This window comes from Grammomys surdaster, unplaced genomic scaffold, assembly GCF_004785775.1.
Source record: "Grammomys surdaster isolate TR1022 unplaced genomic scaffold, NIH_TR_1.0 126298, whole genome shotgun sequence".
Lineage (NCBI taxonomy): Eukaryota > Metazoa > Chordata > Mammalia > Rodentia > Muridae > Grammomys > Grammomys surdaster.
Window position 1 is genome coordinate 5,552,156 of NW_021621098.1, and position 19,673 is coordinate 5,571,828.

The window sequence follows — 19,673 nt, forward strand, 5'->3', positions numbered from 1 at the left end:
TGTGATCTAAAATCAGAATCTCTCTGAGAACTGCCAGAAGTCACCCTGGTGGGACACAGTTCCTTAGCTGAAGTGGGAGGAAGGCATGGAGCGAGGTAGATGAGTGGTTCCTTGCATGAAAGAGGCTGCACTTGATAGCAAGAGGACTCCCTGATAGCAAGTTCTGAGGGCTTTCACACTTAGGGACACAAAAATATTTACAGTAATTCAGGGTGGTGTGGTGTGTCTTGTATATTTACTTTTTAAATAAGCCTGGCAGGGCCACGTGGGGAACTTAGCCCAGGTGCTGGCCTAGGCTTACCAGAGCTGACAAGGTGAGCGCGCACGGGTGGAATATGGAAATGAACACCACGTGAAGACTGGGGCTCTGCACTGGCACTGGCAGCCAGGCTTGCCTTCAACATTCCTCAGTACTGTAGCTCAGCGCCCCTCAGCTCAGACCCCTGCAGCAGTCCCTTGGGTTCCTTCTCTTTCCCTGTAGCTTCTCACAGATCCTCTCTCCTGCTTTCTGTTGGTAGTATGAATGCGCCCCATACAGTTGGCTCAGCACCCAGACACTTGTCACTTTTCCTGCCTCACTGTCTTCCATGTGCCCTTCACATGTCTCTGAGGACCAAGGTGAGGCAGTTGCAGCTACCACCAGAGCAACAGTTTCCAGAGTGCTTTGCTGAGTTCTCATCTTACTGCTCAGGGCACTGCTGACTGTGCATTCAGATGGTAAGGTCATCACCTAATGACAAACACTAGACCGTGAATGACTTACAGGAGTGAGGCCCCAGCTGAGCGGCACTAGATTAGAGCATTAGGTGATCTTCCAAGGCTCTAAATGGAAGGTATGTGCCATTACCACAGCCTATGCCCCGGTCCACCACAGGCGTAGCCAGTGCTTTTACTAAGCCACCTCTCCATGCCTAAGAATGGCTCCTCCCCCCAAGCTTTCTCTGTTATAGTAGGCTAAATTTATTTAAATGTATTCATTTTTATGGGATGTTAGCATATTTTTTTGTGTGACCTTCTGACATGACCTTTGGAGAAAGGAAAGATATTATACATATTTTTGCTAACCTGCAAGAGCTGGCATTTCCTGCTCACTTAGTGTGGATCTTTCCTAAAATGAATGCATAACATAAACAGATGATAAACTTGAGAGAGAACAAGGATGGGTTGCATGGAAGAGACATGGGAGGAAACGGAGAAGGAAAATGGTATAGTTACTTTAATTTTAAAAATAAATATATTAACAAATATATACCTAACAAGTCCACAGGAAAGGAGATGGAGGCTGATAGTCTTACACTCTAGAGGACATTTATATCAGTGTCAACATGGAGAAAGGGAGCAGGACGAAGTGCCACAGCAACTGCACACAACTGCACACAACAGAAGTGTGGCCTCTGAACAGACAGAGTGGCACAGCCAGGACCCAGGGAAGAGCAAGTGTTGCTAGTGGTTGGTGGTTTTCAAAGTGTTCTGTGATGGGTGGCAATGAAGAGAGCACAGCCTTGTGTCTGAGGTTAATGCCACTTAAAGATGGTCAGGGTGGTGCTGGGGAAATGACTAAGTGGTTAAGCATTTACTGCTTAATCTTGAGGACTGCAGTTCACATCCAGCCCCTTGTAACAAGCAAAGTCCCACAAACACACATGTGCACGCATGCACATGCCACAATAAACAAAAACCAAAATCTTTGCGAAAACATTGGAAGGAAATGGTTAGAGTGGGCTGGAGAGAGCTTGACAGAATAAAGCTTGCACTGCAATCCTAAAGACAGGAGTTGGGATCCTGGCACACATATCAAGCCGATGTCCTAGAAAAAGGGCATAGCACCAGCTCCAAGGGGCATGAACCATGGAGAATCTTTGGAGCTCACTGGCTTCCAGTCTAGCCAACAAAACTGGAGCTCTGACTTCAGGGAATGAGAGCCTTCCTTCCCTGAGGATTAAGAGAAGTTAAGAGTGTTAAGAGAAGAATTCCTAAAAAAAAAAAAAAAGAAGAATTCCTACTCCGTGACATCTCTGGTCTCTACATGTTTTTAGATGCACCCCCCCCCCAGACAGACAGACAGACAGACACACACACACACACACACACACACACACACACACACACACACACACACACATATATTGGGTAGAAGAGACATAGGGGAAATGTGTGCACATAGTCCAGATGGCCATGGAAACAGCCCTGACCTCTCAAAAGCACACACAGCAAGCTACTTTAAAGCATGCCAATGATGGTGTTTATTTCCTCCATTGTTTGGAGCTAATTGAAAATAATCTTACACTTATTTTAGTTTCTAAAACTTATAATGCCTTAAGTAGGTAATAAAAACAGCTACACAATATACATTTCCCTTCCGTCCCTCCTAGTCCTTGGCAATTCAAATATACTGTTGCTTCTTCTAATTCAACAAACCTGGTTGTGGCATCCATTAGCTATTATATAAACAAATTAGCATGTGTATATGTCCCAGTAACAGGAAAACATGTATTCCAAGGGTCAGCCTTCAAGAAGAGACATTAGCTGAAACACTTTATCACTGAGCTACAGTCAGACGGAAAAATTAAATATTTATTCCAGGCAACTCTACCTTGTGAGCTAGCTAAAACAAAGTTCAAGTTGATCCATGCACACCAGTAACAACCAATGGTGCAGTTGAAGACACTCCTACTTGGAATTGCTTATCAGCTGACAAACTGCAGAGAGACAGAGGAGGAAGGCCATCCCTCCTTTCCAGCACCATGCCCAACCCATAAGCAAGGTTGATTTGAGCTCAGCTGAGGTTAAGACTATTTTCTAAACAATAAGTCTCCCACCTTCATATCTAGCTGTGCAAATAGCTAAGATGTGGGTTCTCAACAGAAACCTTGAGTGGCTGGTAAATCTGTACTCTGTCACTCAGGCATCCACTCATGAGCAGTGTGTGACCCAAGCACTCCATGGGCTTATAGGTTCTCCTCATGATTGCTCAAAAACATCCTTACCTCCAGTTCCAGAGGATCTGAAGCCCTCTTTTGGCACTGTGGGCCCCAGGAAGACATCTGGTAAGCATACATACATGTAGGCAAATCAGCACATGCACATATATTTTTAAAAAGCATGCTTATTTTATATCACTGGTACTTACATTCCTTAAGTTTGTTTCATAATTTTGTACATAATCTTACATACTGTATTTTATTAATATTTATTTTCATTTAATTATATTCAAATATGGAATAATTATTATCTAATTGTATATGCTTATATTGCACATTTGTATTTCATTATATAATTTTATTTGAGTAAGATATATTTTCAATGTAAGAATTCAAATAATGCCGGGCAATGGTGGTGCATGCCTTTAATCCCAGCACTTGGGAGGCAGAGGCAGGTGGATTTCTGAGTTCGAGACCAGCCTGGTCTACAGAGTGAGTTCCAGGACAGCCAGGGCTACACAGAGAAACCCTGTCTCGAAAAACCAAAAAAAAAAAAAAAAAAAGAATTCAAATAAATTTATATGATTTCCATATGGGCAAAAGAAGATACAGAAGACTTATACATACATACATACATACATACATACATACATACATACATACATAGCCATTGTTGTCTTCTTGATGTTCCAGCCTTGTAGTATGTCTGGGCAAATATATATGTAACAAAGTTAAATTAGATTTCTTTTTATGTTGTTTTGTGACTTGCTTTTTTCAGGCTTAAACACTTTTTTTTAGAATGAGAAAAACAATCAACAACTTTCGAAGTATAAATAATTGATAACTACTCAAAGTGTTGTAAATCTAAAATATTAACAAATGTTATTAATCAACTGTCTGGTATTTTCTATAATGCCTGTTCTATTGGGGACAGCATACTCTTGTCATAGGTGATAATAACCGTGTATTTTCCATCAGAAAATACATTTACTCACATAAAGTTATACAACGAAATACAAATTTGCAAATATAACATCTCGATTTCCAGAGAAAGAATTTGGATGTTCTGTTATGTTGTATTATGAGATACAAGCATGTGCCCAACTACACCTGGCTTTTCTACAGGGTGCTAGGATTTGAACTCAAGACCTCATATGAGGGAGTCCCTCCAGGTATCAGACAGGGAAATAAACCACACAAAGAGATAAGAATAAGAACCCAGTACAGATTGACTTCGTCAACCTGGACCAGACTTCAGGGAGTCTAATGCCAGGTGATTAGTTATCAGAGTATTTAAAACAGCACAATTTGGGGAAAGATTTCCAGGCAACAATCAGTCCAGTCAGTCCAATTTTAGGCACACAATACAGCTTACGGTGTGACTGTATAGAAACTCCTATATAAAGTACATGTGAACGTGGGAGTGGGTACTGCAGCTAAAAGTCTAGTGTGGTCTCCAACCAATAGCATAAAGGTCAGCAGACCATCAAGTACATATGACACCCCCACTAAGGATGGGAAGGGAAGAGGCTGGAATAATCATTCTGGGGAATTAGGTGAGGTCTCTCTCTAAGTTAACAAGAAGGTTACCAGGTTGTTAGCAACCATGCTCAGCTTTCAGGATGACATTTCAGGATGGATGTTTGCTTTTCTCTCTCCCGCTGAAGGACATCCCTGCAGGATTAATATTCCTGGTTCTCCTAGCTTCTCTGTGAGTGCAAGACTCTCTGCTCTTGTGTAGCAAGTGCTCTTACTCTGCAGTTGTGTTTTATACCAAGAAGACTATATATTATACTTTTTAAAAAGTAAAGTATATTTCCAAGTTAAAGAGGAGCCTGGCACTTCTTAATTAGGCCAATGCATGGTAGTTCCAGTGTCTGTGACTTATACCCAGCAGTGACTCGGGTTCAATAAGATCTTGGCTGTGCATAGCTGAACCTTCTTTTCTTTCTTTTTATTGATTTCTTTTCTTCTTCATCTCCTTAGTGAGGCAGTAGAAATAGACTCTTTAGTGTGTTGAATTGTTACTGGTCTCTTCTCCGTTTTCTGGCTGTTTTTAAATGCAGTTGATGGCAGTTATATGAAGTTATATAAAGGCAGTTATATGAAGACCATGTGTAGTTTTAATTGAGCAAGCCAGTAAGAAGCAGATGTAAGGACAAATCAGAGTGGAGTCTGGTGGCATTTGTCCTGGATTGTACCTAGGACTGTCCACCTGGCCAGGTGGTGTTAGCCAGATTCCCAAGGAAGCATTGGACAGTGGTAGGAAGAGTTTGAAAGGATCATTGAGCATTCTGGAGTACCAAGATAAGTTTGTCACTTAATGACTTTTTGAAAGTACCCTGTGATGATACTTGGCCAGTACATGGTACACAGTAAAAGGTAGCATTTCCATGTTAGAGAGCCTTGTCCAGTGTGTGTGGCTGGGCGGAGGGAATGTAAAAACATTTTATAAAATAGAGATAGCCTTCTAAAGTCACCCCACATTTATGTGTGGGTGCTCAGAAAAGCCCATTGTGAGCCAAACATATCCTCAAATATAGAAATTACCCATAACTGTGGTGTTTGCGATTGACTCTTAGTTCATTGTAGCAATATGAATGAGAGCCAACAGCCAGCTGTTTGGGTTAGGGTACCTGCTGCAAAGCATGATGGCCTGTTGATCCCGGGACCCACATGCTGGCAGAATTGACTCCCACCTCTTCCTGTGCACTGTGGTACACACACATTTGCACACATGCCCCCACATGGTAGATAAATAAATAAACAAACGATCTACTAAGGTTTTTAAAAGATGAACTTATGTGCATGTCTGAATGGGCTTATTTGAGCTAACAATGCTTCATGACTCAGGCAGCCCCAACTGGTCAATATTCCATAAAAAAGGTTGGAGGGAAAATTACAGAATGTTGTCCTTGTTGGAGAGAGGCAAAACAAGACTTGATTAATTAAAGCAGAGAGTTGCTTACTAGTGGTTTCCTTGCAGTTTCTGATTGGGCTTTGTTTACTTACGTAATAGCCTAAGGTGCCAGAGCCACCTCTGCCCCTGTGGAACTTGCTGTTTCAGCATCAGCATGAGGATGGCTTCTGTGTCCCCATTGCCTTCCTCTGCATCCTAGTGCTGATCTGAGATGGAGTGCCACTGCCATCAGCCCATGCTCACCATTGAGTGGTGTAGTCATGAAGAATGTCTGTCTGGGTAGTCTCTAGTTCCTCGTACTGCTGGATACTCCATAATGGAAGATGTTTGTAAAGATTTAAGAAACTGAGCTGGTTTTAATTAAACTTCTTTTCGGTTGCTTCGTTTTTGGGAATACGTTATCTAAAGCAGCAGCAGCAGATACATTTGCCGTGTATAACACTGATATAACAGTTTCGGTTTCCTCCTAATAGGAACTGTCCAAGATAACAATGCCAGTCATATTTAATGAGCCTCTGAGCTTCCTGCAGCGGCTAACGGAATACATGGAGCACACTTACCTCATCCACAAAGCCAGTTCATTTTCTGATCCTGTGGAAAGAATGCAGGTATGTGGCAAGTGACCCTTGGGAGAGGTTTAAGTCTGAGACTTGTCCCTCTTCTCCTTTCCCACTTTACCCATAGACACACATGTTCACATATATGCAGTCACTGACATAGATTCTTATACACGTGTCTGCTGGTGTGAAGTCCAGCTGGGTATAGGATATCAACATTGCTCACAGCAAACGTTACAGTTCCACATCATAGTCCATCACTAAGGGAAGTCATGGGAAGAGTCTAGAAGCAGAAGCTGATACAGAGGCCATGGAAGGTGCTGCTTACTGGCTTGCCTGTCATTTCTTGCTCAGTCTGCTTTCTTTTAGAACCTAAAACCACAGCCCAGGGATTGTCTCACCCACAGTGGGCTGGGCCTTCCCCCATCAATCATCAGTCAAATGCACCATGGGTTTTCCTAGAAGCCAGTCTGGTAGGGACATTTTTTCAATTGAAGTTCTCTCTTCCCAAATGACTCTAGCTTGTGTCAAGTTGACATAAAACTTAGTCAACAAAATTGGCTTTTGCACCAATTAGGTTGTTTAGTTTTCTGTCTTTTTTCCCAATTCTATCTGAATATATAGACTTTTTCTTTGTCACCAGTCTATGAATGAAATAATTTTCACATTGTGTTAGATGCTATAGTAACTGGAAAATATGTAATTATACAAAAGGATATATGTAAGTTAAAAGCAAGTGCTATGCCATTTTACAAGGTTTGAGCATCCACAGAGTTTGACATTTGAGGTATGTATTAGAAACCAGCTTCACTGAGAGACAGATGTGATTTAAAGTTATAAAAAAGTCAACACATTGGAATTGACTTAAAGGGTTTTTGTAAGTCCTTGGCAGAATTATAGCACACACAGGATCTCATCAAAGCCATGTCTGAAGGTAGCACTATAGGAGGAGCACTATTCAGGAACTTTGATTATGAGTGTACACGCTTCTACAGTAACTCTAGAAAGCCACATTAAAAATCCATACTAATGGAGCCTTTCAATAATTGTTTTAGTCACTGCCTTCTGTGCTATTTCAATTCCTGAGAGGCATGAGTAAACTGGCTGTTAATAACCTGTGTAATGCTCTATTCCAGTGTGTGGCTGCATTTGCTGTGTCTGCTGTCGCTTCTCAGTGGGAACGCACTGGAAAGCCCTTCAATCCTCTTCTGGGAGAGACTTACGAATTAGTTCGGTGAGGTCTTTTGCTCCATTTTAGATGGCCTATTGAATGTGTGTGACTTATATAGAGTTTTCAGTGAAGAAAAATGGGTATATTGAGTGTCCCTAAATAATTATTTGTGTCTGGAATACACTAATTATTTTGATATCCATGTCTATGAAAGTCTATGAAACTTAAGAGACTATCAAAAAATACAACATAGACATGTAATATACCATCATTTAAAAAAATTACAAGTGTCTCAGTGTTTCCAACCTTCTAGGATTAACTCTCCTCATATTTAGGTAGATAACATGACATGATCAGGGTTTTAGGGTTACTACTGCTGTGATAAAACACCATGACTAAAAGCAACTCAGGGAGAAAACTGTTTATTTCACTCACAGTTCATTATCAGAAGCAGTGAGGACAGGTCCTCACATAAGACAGGAGCTCACACGGGACAGAAGTTCACATAGGACAGGGTCCTGAAGCTGATGCAAAGGCCATGGAGGGGTGCTGCTTACTGGCTTGCTCTGCAAGGCTTTTTCGACCTGCTCTTTTATAGAGCCTAGGACTGCAAGTCCAGAGATGGCACCACCTACAGTGGGCTAGGCCCTCCCCATCAATCACTGATTAAGAAAATGTCCTACAAGCTTACCTTCAGCCTAGTCTTATAAAGGCATTTTCTTGATTGATGTTCTCTCCTCTCAGATGACTCTAGCTTATGCCAAGTTGACATAAAACTAGACAGCACATTGGGACAGAAACTCAAAACAGGAACCTAGAGGCAAGAACTGAAACAGAAATGATGGAAGAGTATGGCTTTAGGTTTGCTTGCTTTTCCTGCCTTCTTATACTCTCCAGTACCACAACCCAGGCAGCACTGCCACAGTGAGCAGGCTGGGTTGGGCTCCCACATGAATTAGTAATCAAGAAGCTGTCGTCCAGACTTGTCTACAGACCAGTGTTATGGAGGTATCTGCAGTCAGGAAGCAGAGAGCCTACGAGGTGAATCTAGACTGTCCAACCTTCCAAGCAACCCCTAGTGATTCACTTCATCCATTGAGGCTCCACCTCCTAAAGCTCCCACAATCTTCTAAAACAGTGTCACCAGCTGGGGACCAAGGTTTCCAAAACATAAGCCTGGGGGACATTTCACATTCAAACCACAGCCATAACCTTTATGTAAATCGCCCAAATCCATGGGAATGTTCTTTAGTTTAATATGTACAAGCAGCTTGATTTCTAATGGCGGTGGACATAATAGCTTATGTTTTGTTGTCCTCATGTAAGGTTGCCCTGTGGTGAGGATAATAATAAAAATCTTTTCTTCACTGACTTTCCCTAAGTATTTTAACAAATTCAATGACAGTTAACTGCAATGATGCGTTTTTCTTTTTGCTTTTACTCTTAAGAGATGACCTTGGATTCAGGCTCGTCTCAGAACAGGTCAGCCATCACCCCCCCATCAGTGCATTCCATGCAGAAGGACTCAACAATGACTTCATCTTCCATGGCTCAATTTACCCCAAACTCAAGTTCTGGGGCAAGAGTGTAGAAGCAGAACCTAAAGGAACTATCACCTTGGAGCTTTTAGAGTAAGTACAGGAAAACCGTTCTCTCTCATGTGGCCCTGTTTGTGGGTTTGAACTTACAGACCCGACCGTGCCTGTCCAGCTGAGGATCATGAAAGAAACAACGTTATCGAGTATCCATTTCCTGTCCCGGGTGAAAGACTCCGGGAAGCATGGCAGTAGCCGCTGCTAAGCATGCTGGTTGGTGTAATACGTTTTAGTGGTGTTTAATGTGTGTGTGAATGAACTATAAGGTAGGTGCGATGAACTCAAAGGCAGTTCTTACAAAACCAGCTGTCTGGCCTTCATGATGCCCCCCCCCCTTTTTTTAAAGGATCTTTCGAAATTAACTCACCCTGAATTAGTGAGGTGACAATTATGTGACATGTTGGACATTAGGTTGGTTGGGAACTCTCTTCTGCAGGATTAACCTTAAAATCTAAAGCATTTCTAAATGAGCTCATGTGTCCTCCACCCACTCACACCTGCTCACTAGGACTGGAAACCCTAAACAGGAGCCACAGAACAACATTCTGGGATTCTGAACAGTAAGGACAGACGGTAAGGACAACAGATTAGGAAGGAAAGTCAGACCCTCAAGACTAGCTTTGCAGTGAGATTCCTAGTCTTATATTTTTCTCCTTGCTAAAAGTCTGAGCAGCAAATTGCAAAATGGCATTAGAAGCAGACAGAAGAGGTCCCAAGAGAGACCCTTCTTCTCTACTTAGAGATGCCTCAGAGACAGAGTATTACATTCTGGCTTGTTTTACCTCCTAACCTTTTCCCAAAGCAAGTGCTTGATCTTCTGGGGCTCGCCTGTACTAGGTGCCACGCTCTGAAACTGAGAGTGTGCTCAACAGCTAGGAACCAGGTAAAGGTGTGAGAACCAACTGTTAGCGTCCAGGAGGCAGGGTCAGCTATCGAAAGTATTGACAGAGAGTTCAAACCTACTGTAAGGGCAGAGGTGTGTCCTGAAGCACGGGGTCGGGGGGCATTCCTCTCCTAACCCAGTCCTTGCACTTGGCATTCACCCCAAGTGGTATATCAAAGGCATGGCGGTGTGAGCACTGGATGACTCTAGGCCCAGATCCCCCAGGGCAGTGGTGTGGGTCTGAGGAGCACCAAAAAAGCTCTGAGAGTTGTAATGATGCCAGAATAAAAGCACATTGAAGGAGGGTCAGGACTCATGGTCTGGCAGTATGTTAATTGCCTCCACTCAAAACTGAAGTCAGCATTCTCCAGATTTAAAGAAAATAATAATCTCTTAAAACTCAAGTATCCAAAATAAAATTAATAATTGATCGGCTTTACTAAGAAACTGGAAAAACAAAAACAACAAAAAAACCTTGAAAGGACAGAGAACAGCTCACAGTGAAAGGACGAGAAACGGCCCCTAACCCCTCACAGTGAAAGGACGAGAAACGGCCCCTAACCCAAGATGGTGTGGGCACTGTACAAACTTTGCATGTTAGAAGTACTTGTCACTGTTGCTGGCGATAAACATGGACACTCACGTGAACAGAGGGCATTGGAGCAGAGAAATGGAAGTATTTAGGGGCGTATTAGTGCTGAACAACACAGTAAGGGAAATACAGTGACCAGGGCAGGCTCAGCATTGAGTTGGAAGAAGATGTAGGGGCTAGATGCTGAGATGGTGTGATGGAGAATAAGTCCAGCTTCAATTCTGACTCTTCCCACTTACCTACAGGGAGGCTGCATGTAACAGAGCAAAGGAGAGGAGCAGGGGAGAGAGAGGAGGAAGAGTGATGTGTGTGTGTGTGTGTGTTGTGTGTATTCCTGTTCACATGTGTTCAAGTGCATGTATATGGAGGCCAAAGGCTGATGTCAGTTGTCTTCTTTGCTCACTCTACTTTATATACTGAGGCAGGGTCTCCCATTTGTACCCAGAGCTCACTGATTTAGCTAATCTAGTCAGTCAGCTCCCAAGGGACCACTTGTCCCTGCCTCTGGCATGGTCGGATAGCAGGAAGGCTGCTCCCTCCTGGCATTTCTGTGGGTGCTAGGATACAGTCTCTGGTCCCTTAATCATTTTCATCAAGTGCTTTTGGACTGTCTCAAGCCCTGGGTGATTCTGTAGGCATAAAGGAGTTAATTCTAAATTTATATGGAAAAACAAATGAAACAGAACTAAAACTACTGACAGTTTTGAAAAGGAGCAAAAGAACTAAGAGATGCTCCAAGGTGACCAGATGTTAGGGCCATGAAAGGGCAGCATGTATTCTGGTCGAGCACCGGCTAGAAATCGCCAGAGACCCTAGGTGATCCTAAGGGGCAGCATGCATTTCACCACGCTCCCAGACTCAAGGCTCCTGACATGAGGCTGCAGACCTAAATAGAGTGGGGTCCTTCAGTCACATAGGACAACGCCCCCTAGCCCTTCCACAGGTAGATGGCATGACTACAGGCCACAAAGCCTGAAGACAGATCTTCATATTAATGAGGTACCTAACAACTAGGGGGTGTAGCCAATTAAACACTACTTTTCAAATCCTCCTCCTTGCAAAAGGTATTTAACCTTAGGCCTGCCCTGAAAAATACCAGGGTATCGTTTTCATCCATTTTTCACCATGAAAATAAATATCGTAAGACCATGGACTGTTTCTCTTCTTCGAAATCCACTGTGGGGGACAGTGGAGCAGGTCTTCATCCACAGAGCCGCTGCCTAATCTCCCAGCAGAAGAACCCTCAGCATTCCCAGCCACCCAGCCACGGAGACCACGAACCCAGCCACCCAAACCAAGCGGGCAGCCACCACATAGCCAAGCGAGCTGCAGTGACCAAGCCAAGAACTCTCATCCCTGCGGGAAGCAGCTGGAATTCACCCCTTCCCCTCTCCTCTTTGGCTGTGAGCCAATCTAGCCCCCACTTTGTTCTCGGCCCTTCAGCTCTCCAGCAGTGTCTGGGCCAGGGCCCAAAAGCCAGAGAACCAGCCAGTTCTCAGCCACCTTTTGGACCTGGGAACCCCCAAGCCAAGAGCCCCAGTTCCCTGTGGTACCTCAGACTGTGCTCCCTACCCTGGAGCAGAGTCCTGAGGCTTCATATAGCCCAATGTCTGTGTGGAGTGAGCACAGTCAAATTCCTGTGCTTCTGTCCCTACGAGAGGCCCTAGCCACTTGGCAAGACAGACGTGGGACCCACACATCAACAACAGGTCCCACAGCCACACTACAACCCAACAACCAGATTTACAGCTGTCCTGAGACACCTTGCTGCTGTTATGTCAATGGAGGGGGGAAGAGAGTCAGTATATAGGATCCACAGAGGCGTGGCCAGTATGGACCATGGACTAAGAAAGGCAAACTATAAGCCTTGGAAGAAAACAGAAAACCTTTTGAGTTTTAGTAGAACTCTCTTTCACAAACACAGTACAGAAAGCACAATACACAAAAGACTCATTTAAAAACTCAGTTAAACTTAAAGCTCTCTCTGAATTACACTATTTAGGTATTAATGATAAACTATAGACTATTAGAAATCATATACCTAATAAAGGGTTGGTGTCCAGAATATATAAAGACCCCTGAAATAATTATATAACTCTACAAAACCCCCCAAAAGTTTTGTTTTCAAAGCAAACAGTATGTACCATTGCGAGTTTGGGGGTTGGAATTGGTTAGAGCTTGCTTGGGGGAAACTGGAACGGCACCCTTTCTGGAAAATGCCGCCTGGGGCTTCATTTTGATTTTCTACGTCTCCACTTACCCTTCATGTTGCACTAAACTTTGAAATAACACAGGTTGAATATTCCTTTTCAGAAAAGTTTGGGAAGACACCTAGTCCATATTTAGGAGCCTTTGAATTTTGGAATGGCTGTATAGATCTTACCATCTGAAAGAAATACCATCTGAAAGTCCAAGGTCCAGAATGCTTGGAAATCAAAGGGTTGTTTGTTTGTTTTTTGTTTTGTTTTTGTTTTGTTTTGTTTTGAGTTTTGTGTCAGTGTGCAAATATTTTGGAGGTTGAATTTTTGAATTAGGAATGTTAAACTTGTGTATAGTTTATTTTTTAAAACAATAAAAAAAAGAAGGTAATACTTGTTTTACTATGAGTTAGCATTAGTGGTGTGTGTGTGTGTGTGTGTGTGTGTGTGTGTGTGTAAGCACGAATGTGCACACCTTTGTGTTTAGGTGAGTGCATAGAGGCCAAAAGTTGATACCAGGGTTTTCTTGTATTGCTGTCTACCTTATTCCTTGAGACAGTATCTCTCACTGACTGGGACCAGCAAGGCCCTGCCTGGATTCTGCCTTTCTGGATGCTTCCATTGCTATGGTTACAGATGTGCACCACCACACCCTTCTTAAACTTAGGACATCATGCTTGTGTAGCGAATGACACTTGAAACAGACTCATTTTTTAGACAAAATGACTCTCAACTACTAATCTGGTTTGGGGTTGTTTTTTAGACACAACGAAGCATACACATGGACAAACCCCACCTGTTGTGTGCATAACATCATTGTGGGCAAACTCTGGATTGAACAGTACGGCAACGTGGAAATCGTAAACCACAAGTAAGGCTCTCCGGCTCTTTCTGTACTCGTCTCCTTTAAAAGCCTTACTGCATGCCGGGAGTTTAAGACCAGGGAGTATACATAACTCCCGAGTGAGTAGGATAGAAGGCTTTCCATTTCATGATAATTCCTACACAGACTGGGTGGACCCTGGGCCTCCCCAGGACTTCCTTCCAGTTTCAGCCGGCCTCCCATTGTAAGGCAGGTAAAGTGGGGAAAGCATGGAGATATTCTGAAAAGTTAGCTTCAGATTCTGTAAGTCATTGCTGTGAGTGCTTCTGAGCTTGTCCTTGTGCAGGGGGGGGGGGTCCTGATGGAGGGGAGGGGTGGGAGCCTTTGAGGACTCTGATGGTGGCCGCCACCAGGAAGCCATCCGCTTACTGTTCTCGGCATTGTGTGGACATGGAAACTTTCCTTCCTTTGTAGGACTGGGGACAAGTGTGTGTTGAATTTTAAGCCATGCGGCCTTTTTGGCAAGGAATTACACAAAGTTGAAGGCTACATACAAGATAAAAGGTATAGTTTCTTCTTTTTAGCTTTGGTTGTATATGATTATTTAGATATTGGTATTCAGCTGTGCTGACTGATAGACTGGCATTCTAATAACAGTAAAGGCTTCTAAAGAAAATAACTATTTCTTTAAAGGTTGTACATATAAAAATATAGTAACACTTTATTACAGCACAACATGGGCTTAACTGGCAACTAAATACCAGTTTTTCTTGATAGCAAAAAGAAGCTCTGTGCGCTTTACGGGAGGTGGACCGAGTGCTTGTACAGCGTAGACCCTGCCACTTTTGACACTTACAAAAAGAATGATAAGAAAAACACAGAAGAGAAGAAGAACAGCAAACAGGTAAGCATACTGCAGGTGGTGCAGCCACGGGCTTCTGCATGTGGACAGACACTTCGGAGCCGCCTGTCTCTGGAGCTGTCTGTCAGTGCTGCTAACACATGAGTTCTTCTCATTGCATCTTTTGAATGGAGAGATATCTGTCCTGAGTGGAGAATGCCCGGCTTGAGCTTGGCTGTGGCAGTGTCACTAGTGTGTGGAGTATCCACTTGACTGTGTCACTTGGGAAAGGTGCCCGTCTCCATGGCACAGGAGCAGGTTTCCCTCCTGTTCTTGTGTGTTAGAGGTAGAAATGGTCCTTGTAGGTAAGCCTTCTTCATGTCTGTAGGCTTACCTGTCTCACTGCTCTGTTCCTACCTCACTGACTCAGCACCACAGTTCTGGCTGTCCTATACTGTTCTCTTGAGCTGGACATTGCTGTTTGTGGAGCAACCTTGTCCCAGTTCCAGGCAAGCACAAGCTGCTTGCCTGCCACAGGCCTGCTCTGGCATTCTGCAGGCTTGTATCTCCTTCCTGCAGTCAGAGTTGCTGAGGGCTAAAGAGAGATTGCGTCTGTGGGGACAGGAGATGCTTGTTTGGAGCTGAGCCAGGAGAAGCAGGGACTGTGGATTAGAAACTACCTCAGTCATCTGTGAGCAGTACAAGCTCAGATCATTTCCAGCCCTCGGCCTCTGATGTCAACTCTAAAATAGGAGTTTTAGTAGCACCGCTTTGCCAGATGAGTGGAGTTCTTTGCTGGACTTTGTGAAGGTCTCAGAACACTGTATGCTCTCTGTTTAAAGTCAGTTTTGTTCCAAGTATGCCCCGTGTCTACCAGCCAGGTGTTGTCTGATAGCTCACTCAACATGCAGGTTCTAAGTCCTAATCCAGGCTCAGTCCCCAGACTCAGGCCCACTAAGTCATAAAGCTGGGGCTTGTCTCTGTTTGTTTCTTCTTTTTAAACAATTCCTTTAGCCATTATACTAAATGGTAGGTTTCCTTTTGGCATCTCCACACATACATAGCAAGTATGTGTTGTATTTCCTACCTCATCACCCTCTTTCCTTCCTATTTCCTGTTTCTTCTTGCCCTTCCTCCTCCTAAATAGTCCCACTTCCACTTTCATGGCGTGCATGATGTGTAACCTAGAGCATTCATGTGAGAGAAATGTATCAAACTTGTCAAAGGCTGGCTGGTTTCATTTCACGTGAAATTCTCCATGTCTGCTCATTTCTCCATTAATTTTTGGATGTGAGGAAGTTCAAGAAGCTCCCAGTTTTCTCAGGGGTAGATGGCACATTTATTTATCTGTGACTTTGTACATTAGGAGTTAGCCTTGGGCCTGTTTATTTTCTGACTGGAGTGCGCAGCTTTGATATGCTTCCCTCAGCTGTGAGTGCGTAGCTCCTCGTGTTCCTGCCTGTGTGTGTCTCTTCTGCAAGGTGAACCCAGTCCTCTGCAGGAAGCCTTAGTGGGATGAAGAAGGAAATGTCCCAGACTGCATGGCCGCAGCGGCACTGAGAGAAGGAACTTGGTAAACGCCACTGCCTTGGTATACATGCCACAACCTCTCACAGACTGTGGACAGCAAAGGACTCTGGCCAGATTCCAGAAAATACTCTTATGTTCCATTCTTTATAGAAAACAGCCTTCCTCTCAAGCTTCTATCCTGGTCTGCTTTCTCTCATGCTGGGCACAGCTCCCTCCTGCCCGCTACTGCTGTTCCTGAAAGGTTCCATGGGCCTCCTGCCCATGTCCTGGGCAGCAGCAGCAGCCTCGGCACCTTGCTGTGGTTCCACAGTCTGTTCACAAGGCACCTCAACCAGAAGCCAACCAGAAGCTGCAGCTTTGTTAACTCATGTTGAGGATTTTACTGCACCTTCTAAATCTTTGACTTCTTTATGTTTTCTGTTATGATGCTAATAGCTTCACATGGGTCTCATCAGCAAAGGTCAAACATACAGTGCTTAGCAGAGCTCTGGCCTGTGGGGAAGTAGGCAGAGGAAACCACCCTGTTCCTTTTTCACCTACTATTTTTGAAAGCGCTCCTTTTTTTGTCTGCAGCATGAGGGAGCCTGCTGGCTCTGTGTCATTGATGAATTTAGTTAAGTGGCTCAGTATGTAAACTTTCATTCCCATATGCGTGCATTGGCTTCTGACTTCTCCTGTTTAAATGTGTTCCTGACCTTTAGTGTGTAGCTCTCAGGTTGTCAGGCTGTTCCTATAAGACACTAGCAAAGAAAGCCAGCGGCAACAAAGGCTTGAACACAGACACAGGGAGTGGAATAAGCCTAGAGTCCCAGACCCCCAGCATGTGTCATTTATTGTCATGGGGACAAGTAGAGCACCCACAGCGTCGTCCTGCTCTGTCTCTAGCTTCTCCTGGGTTTGCATATGCAGCTGTGACCTCCACAGCATGTGACCTTTCACAGCCTGCTTTTCATGGCAGCCATCCTTTAATCCACACCTGCTTCAGGAGCATGTGTTTAGTGGTTAACTCATTGCTCTGGTTCCAGGATCCCTCAGTTATTCCAAGTAGTTGGAGGCTGTCAGCCACCTTGCTCATTTGCATCTAGGGGGCTAGCCATGTTGCTTTGGAAGGCATGGATGCTCTTTCTGCTAGTGGTTGAAGAAAAAGTGTAGGGGTAATTGACAACCAGCATGGGGCTCCAGGAACAGCCCTGGGAACTATGGAAGCTAAGTCCTTTCAGATCCTTGTCCCCTGGGCTGTGTGCCTACACATGCCTCAGTCTGACCTTTTTGAAAACTGTTTTTTGGACTGTTTCAGTTTTAGCCCTTCTGTGTGTGCTCTAGGCTCTTGCCTAGTCATCAGAGCACATAGTTGTATATTTAAAACCTTGCTTGGTTTTCTAGACAAGCTCATCTGAGGAATCTGATGAAATGCCAGTGCCAGATTCTGAGAGCGTATTCATTATCCCTGGAAGTGTGCTCCTGTGGCGGATAGCCCCTCGGCCTCCCAACTCTGCTCAGGTGAGCCCAGCCTGCTAAATACAGTAACTATTTGATACCCAGTTTGCATACCACCCTTCCATAGGCAGCAGCGCCTAAGGCCTTTTAGATGTCCCCTGCTGCCTCCCGTAGGTCCCATTCCCTCCTTATGTAGAGGGCTTTTTGTGAGCTGGAATGCATGCTGGATAGAGCTGTGCTAAGGGTCTCTTTAACAGAGACTCAGGGGTGAGAGCAGCCCTTGTTAAACAGACTGATGCAATTGATCAGTGGAGACCCTCCAGACCCAGCAGGATGTGGTTTTAATGAAGGAAACATAATGGATGTTAGTATACTACCCTGTGAGGTCTGCTGTGAGCTGCGTGTCCACGGGATGCTGCAGATTTGGATGGACCCCTTAAGCACTGTCTGAGAAAGGCTGCCCATCACAACTGCATGGGAGCCGTAGCTCCTAGGGTGAAGAGCTCTCCTGGGCTCTCCCTCACCTTGGGAAGTGTTTAACATGCTTTCTTGGCCGTGTTTCAGATGTATAATTTTACCAGCTTTGCCATGGTTTTGAATGAAGTAGACAAGGAGATGGAGAGTGTGATTCCCAAGACTGACTGCAGGCTGCGGCCTGACATCAGAGCCATGGAGAATGGAGAGATCGGTGAGAAGACCGCCAGCATCCCATGGTACCCGGGGTCGTAGCCTCTTAGAGAGTTATCTGTTAAAATCTAGCACCTTTGGCTTTAAGTTTGGGGATCTGAGATCATCCTTACTTAAGCTCAGATTCATGAATGGTGCTCCCTCTGTTAACTACATGGCAGATGGCTAGAGATGGACCAGTCAGAGGATACTTAGCAACTTTAAACTGTAGTCTGCAAACTTCACTATGTATTTGAAAATTCATGTTGTGAGCTTCATAAGAGAGTATAGCTTCATCTTCAGTAGCACATTTAGTCTTAAAATGGGAAACTTCTGTTGACTCAAGAGGCTATGGCTCCTGTGCCTTAGAAAGTACAGGACAGCCTTGGACAGTACAGATGACCTCTTCTAGTGCATGTGGTATTGGGCTTAAAGTTCTCATTGAGACTAGTTCTCAACAGAGGGATAGAGCAAAGGTATTTTGTACAGTTGTTTGAATTACTTAGGAATGGACTGAAGGGAATCTCTGAGGTCTCACTCAGAAGTTTCAATAATCTCACTTTCATTTAGCTTTTCTACTCAGTTTCCATTGAAGCATTTTTGCCTGACATTTGTGGCCCTAGTAATAAGCAAATCGCTTTTTGTAAATGCAGAAGTATCTGGATGTTGTTTGATGAAAGCTCATTATATGCATGAATGAAATTCTCAATGTATCAGTTAAAAAAAAGACATGACAGTGTCAGATGCCAACACTTCCTATGACTAGTCTAGAGTATGTGTGAATTTCTTGTCTAATTAACTTAGTTGGTACTGGAGTTTCACATGCTAGGTAAATACTCTATTATTGGGGTAGATCTCTATTTTTAAAGAGAGGGTCTTACTAAGTTGCCCACACTGGCCTTAAACTTAGGATCTTCCTGCCTCAATTTCCAAATAGCTAAGATTCCAAACTGCCACCAATCTGCACCAGTGTGTATTAGATTTATCTTGACTTTAATGCTGTACAATGAAGGTAATGGTACTCCATATGGCCAGTGTTGTCTGTAGTTACTGTTTTTAGTGCCATGCCTGGCATGTCCTGCTTAAGAATATGTTTTTCTTTGGCCTTATTTTAGATCAAGCTAGTGAAGAAAAAAAACGACTTGAGGAAAAACAAAGAGCAGCCCGCAAAAACAGGTCCAAGTCAGAAGAGGACTGGAAGACAAGGTGTGTACCCTGTTCAGTGTGAGCCAGCTAGTACACTGCTGTGTGTGAGTGACAGGGGTATGATGTACTGTGAGCCACAGAGCAGGGACTGCTCATCTGCCCCAGGCTCGGAGGATATGATTGCCAGGTACTTATGATATTAATTTAAGTATTAAAAGGGAGAGTTATGTTTGTGACAAGAAAAATGACTTGAGAAGTTAAAGTTACAGTGTTGACAGTTGTTAGATGAATCTGCTGGGCACATATATCTTTCCCCTTACCCAACATTCCTTCCATATTGAAAGATCGAAAGGTCCATGTTGAGTATACTCTAGAGTAAGACTTGCCTATGTG

The 19,673-nt window shown here is 43.9% G+C and overlaps 1 protein-coding gene across 5 annotated transcripts in view; it reads left to right on the forward strand.

Annotated features, from left to right (window-relative positions):
- Positions 1-19,673, forward strand: part of Osbpl1a (oxysterol binding protein like 1A) — a 173,134-nt gene that overhangs the window by 150,844 nt on the left and 2,617 nt on the right. For all 5 annotated transcript variants that reach the window (XM_028759474.1, XM_028759476.1, XM_028759475.1 and 2 more), the window contains 9 exons: positions 6,315-6,449; positions 7,535-7,632; positions 9,018-9,200; positions 13,601-13,708; positions 14,135-14,224; positions 14,438-14,564; positions 17,415-17,531; positions 18,033-18,156; positions 19,250-19,340. In XM_028759474.1, coding sequence (XP_028615307.1) covers positions 6,315-6,449; positions 7,535-7,632; positions 9,018-9,200; positions 13,601-13,708; positions 14,135-14,224; positions 14,438-14,564; positions 17,415-17,531; positions 18,033-18,156; positions 19,250-19,340 — 1,073 coding nt within the window. The remainder of the gene's footprint in view (positions 1-6,314; positions 6,450-7,534; positions 7,633-9,017; positions 9,201-13,600; positions 13,709-14,134; positions 14,225-14,437; positions 14,565-17,414; positions 17,532-18,032; positions 18,157-19,249; positions 19,341-19,673) is intronic.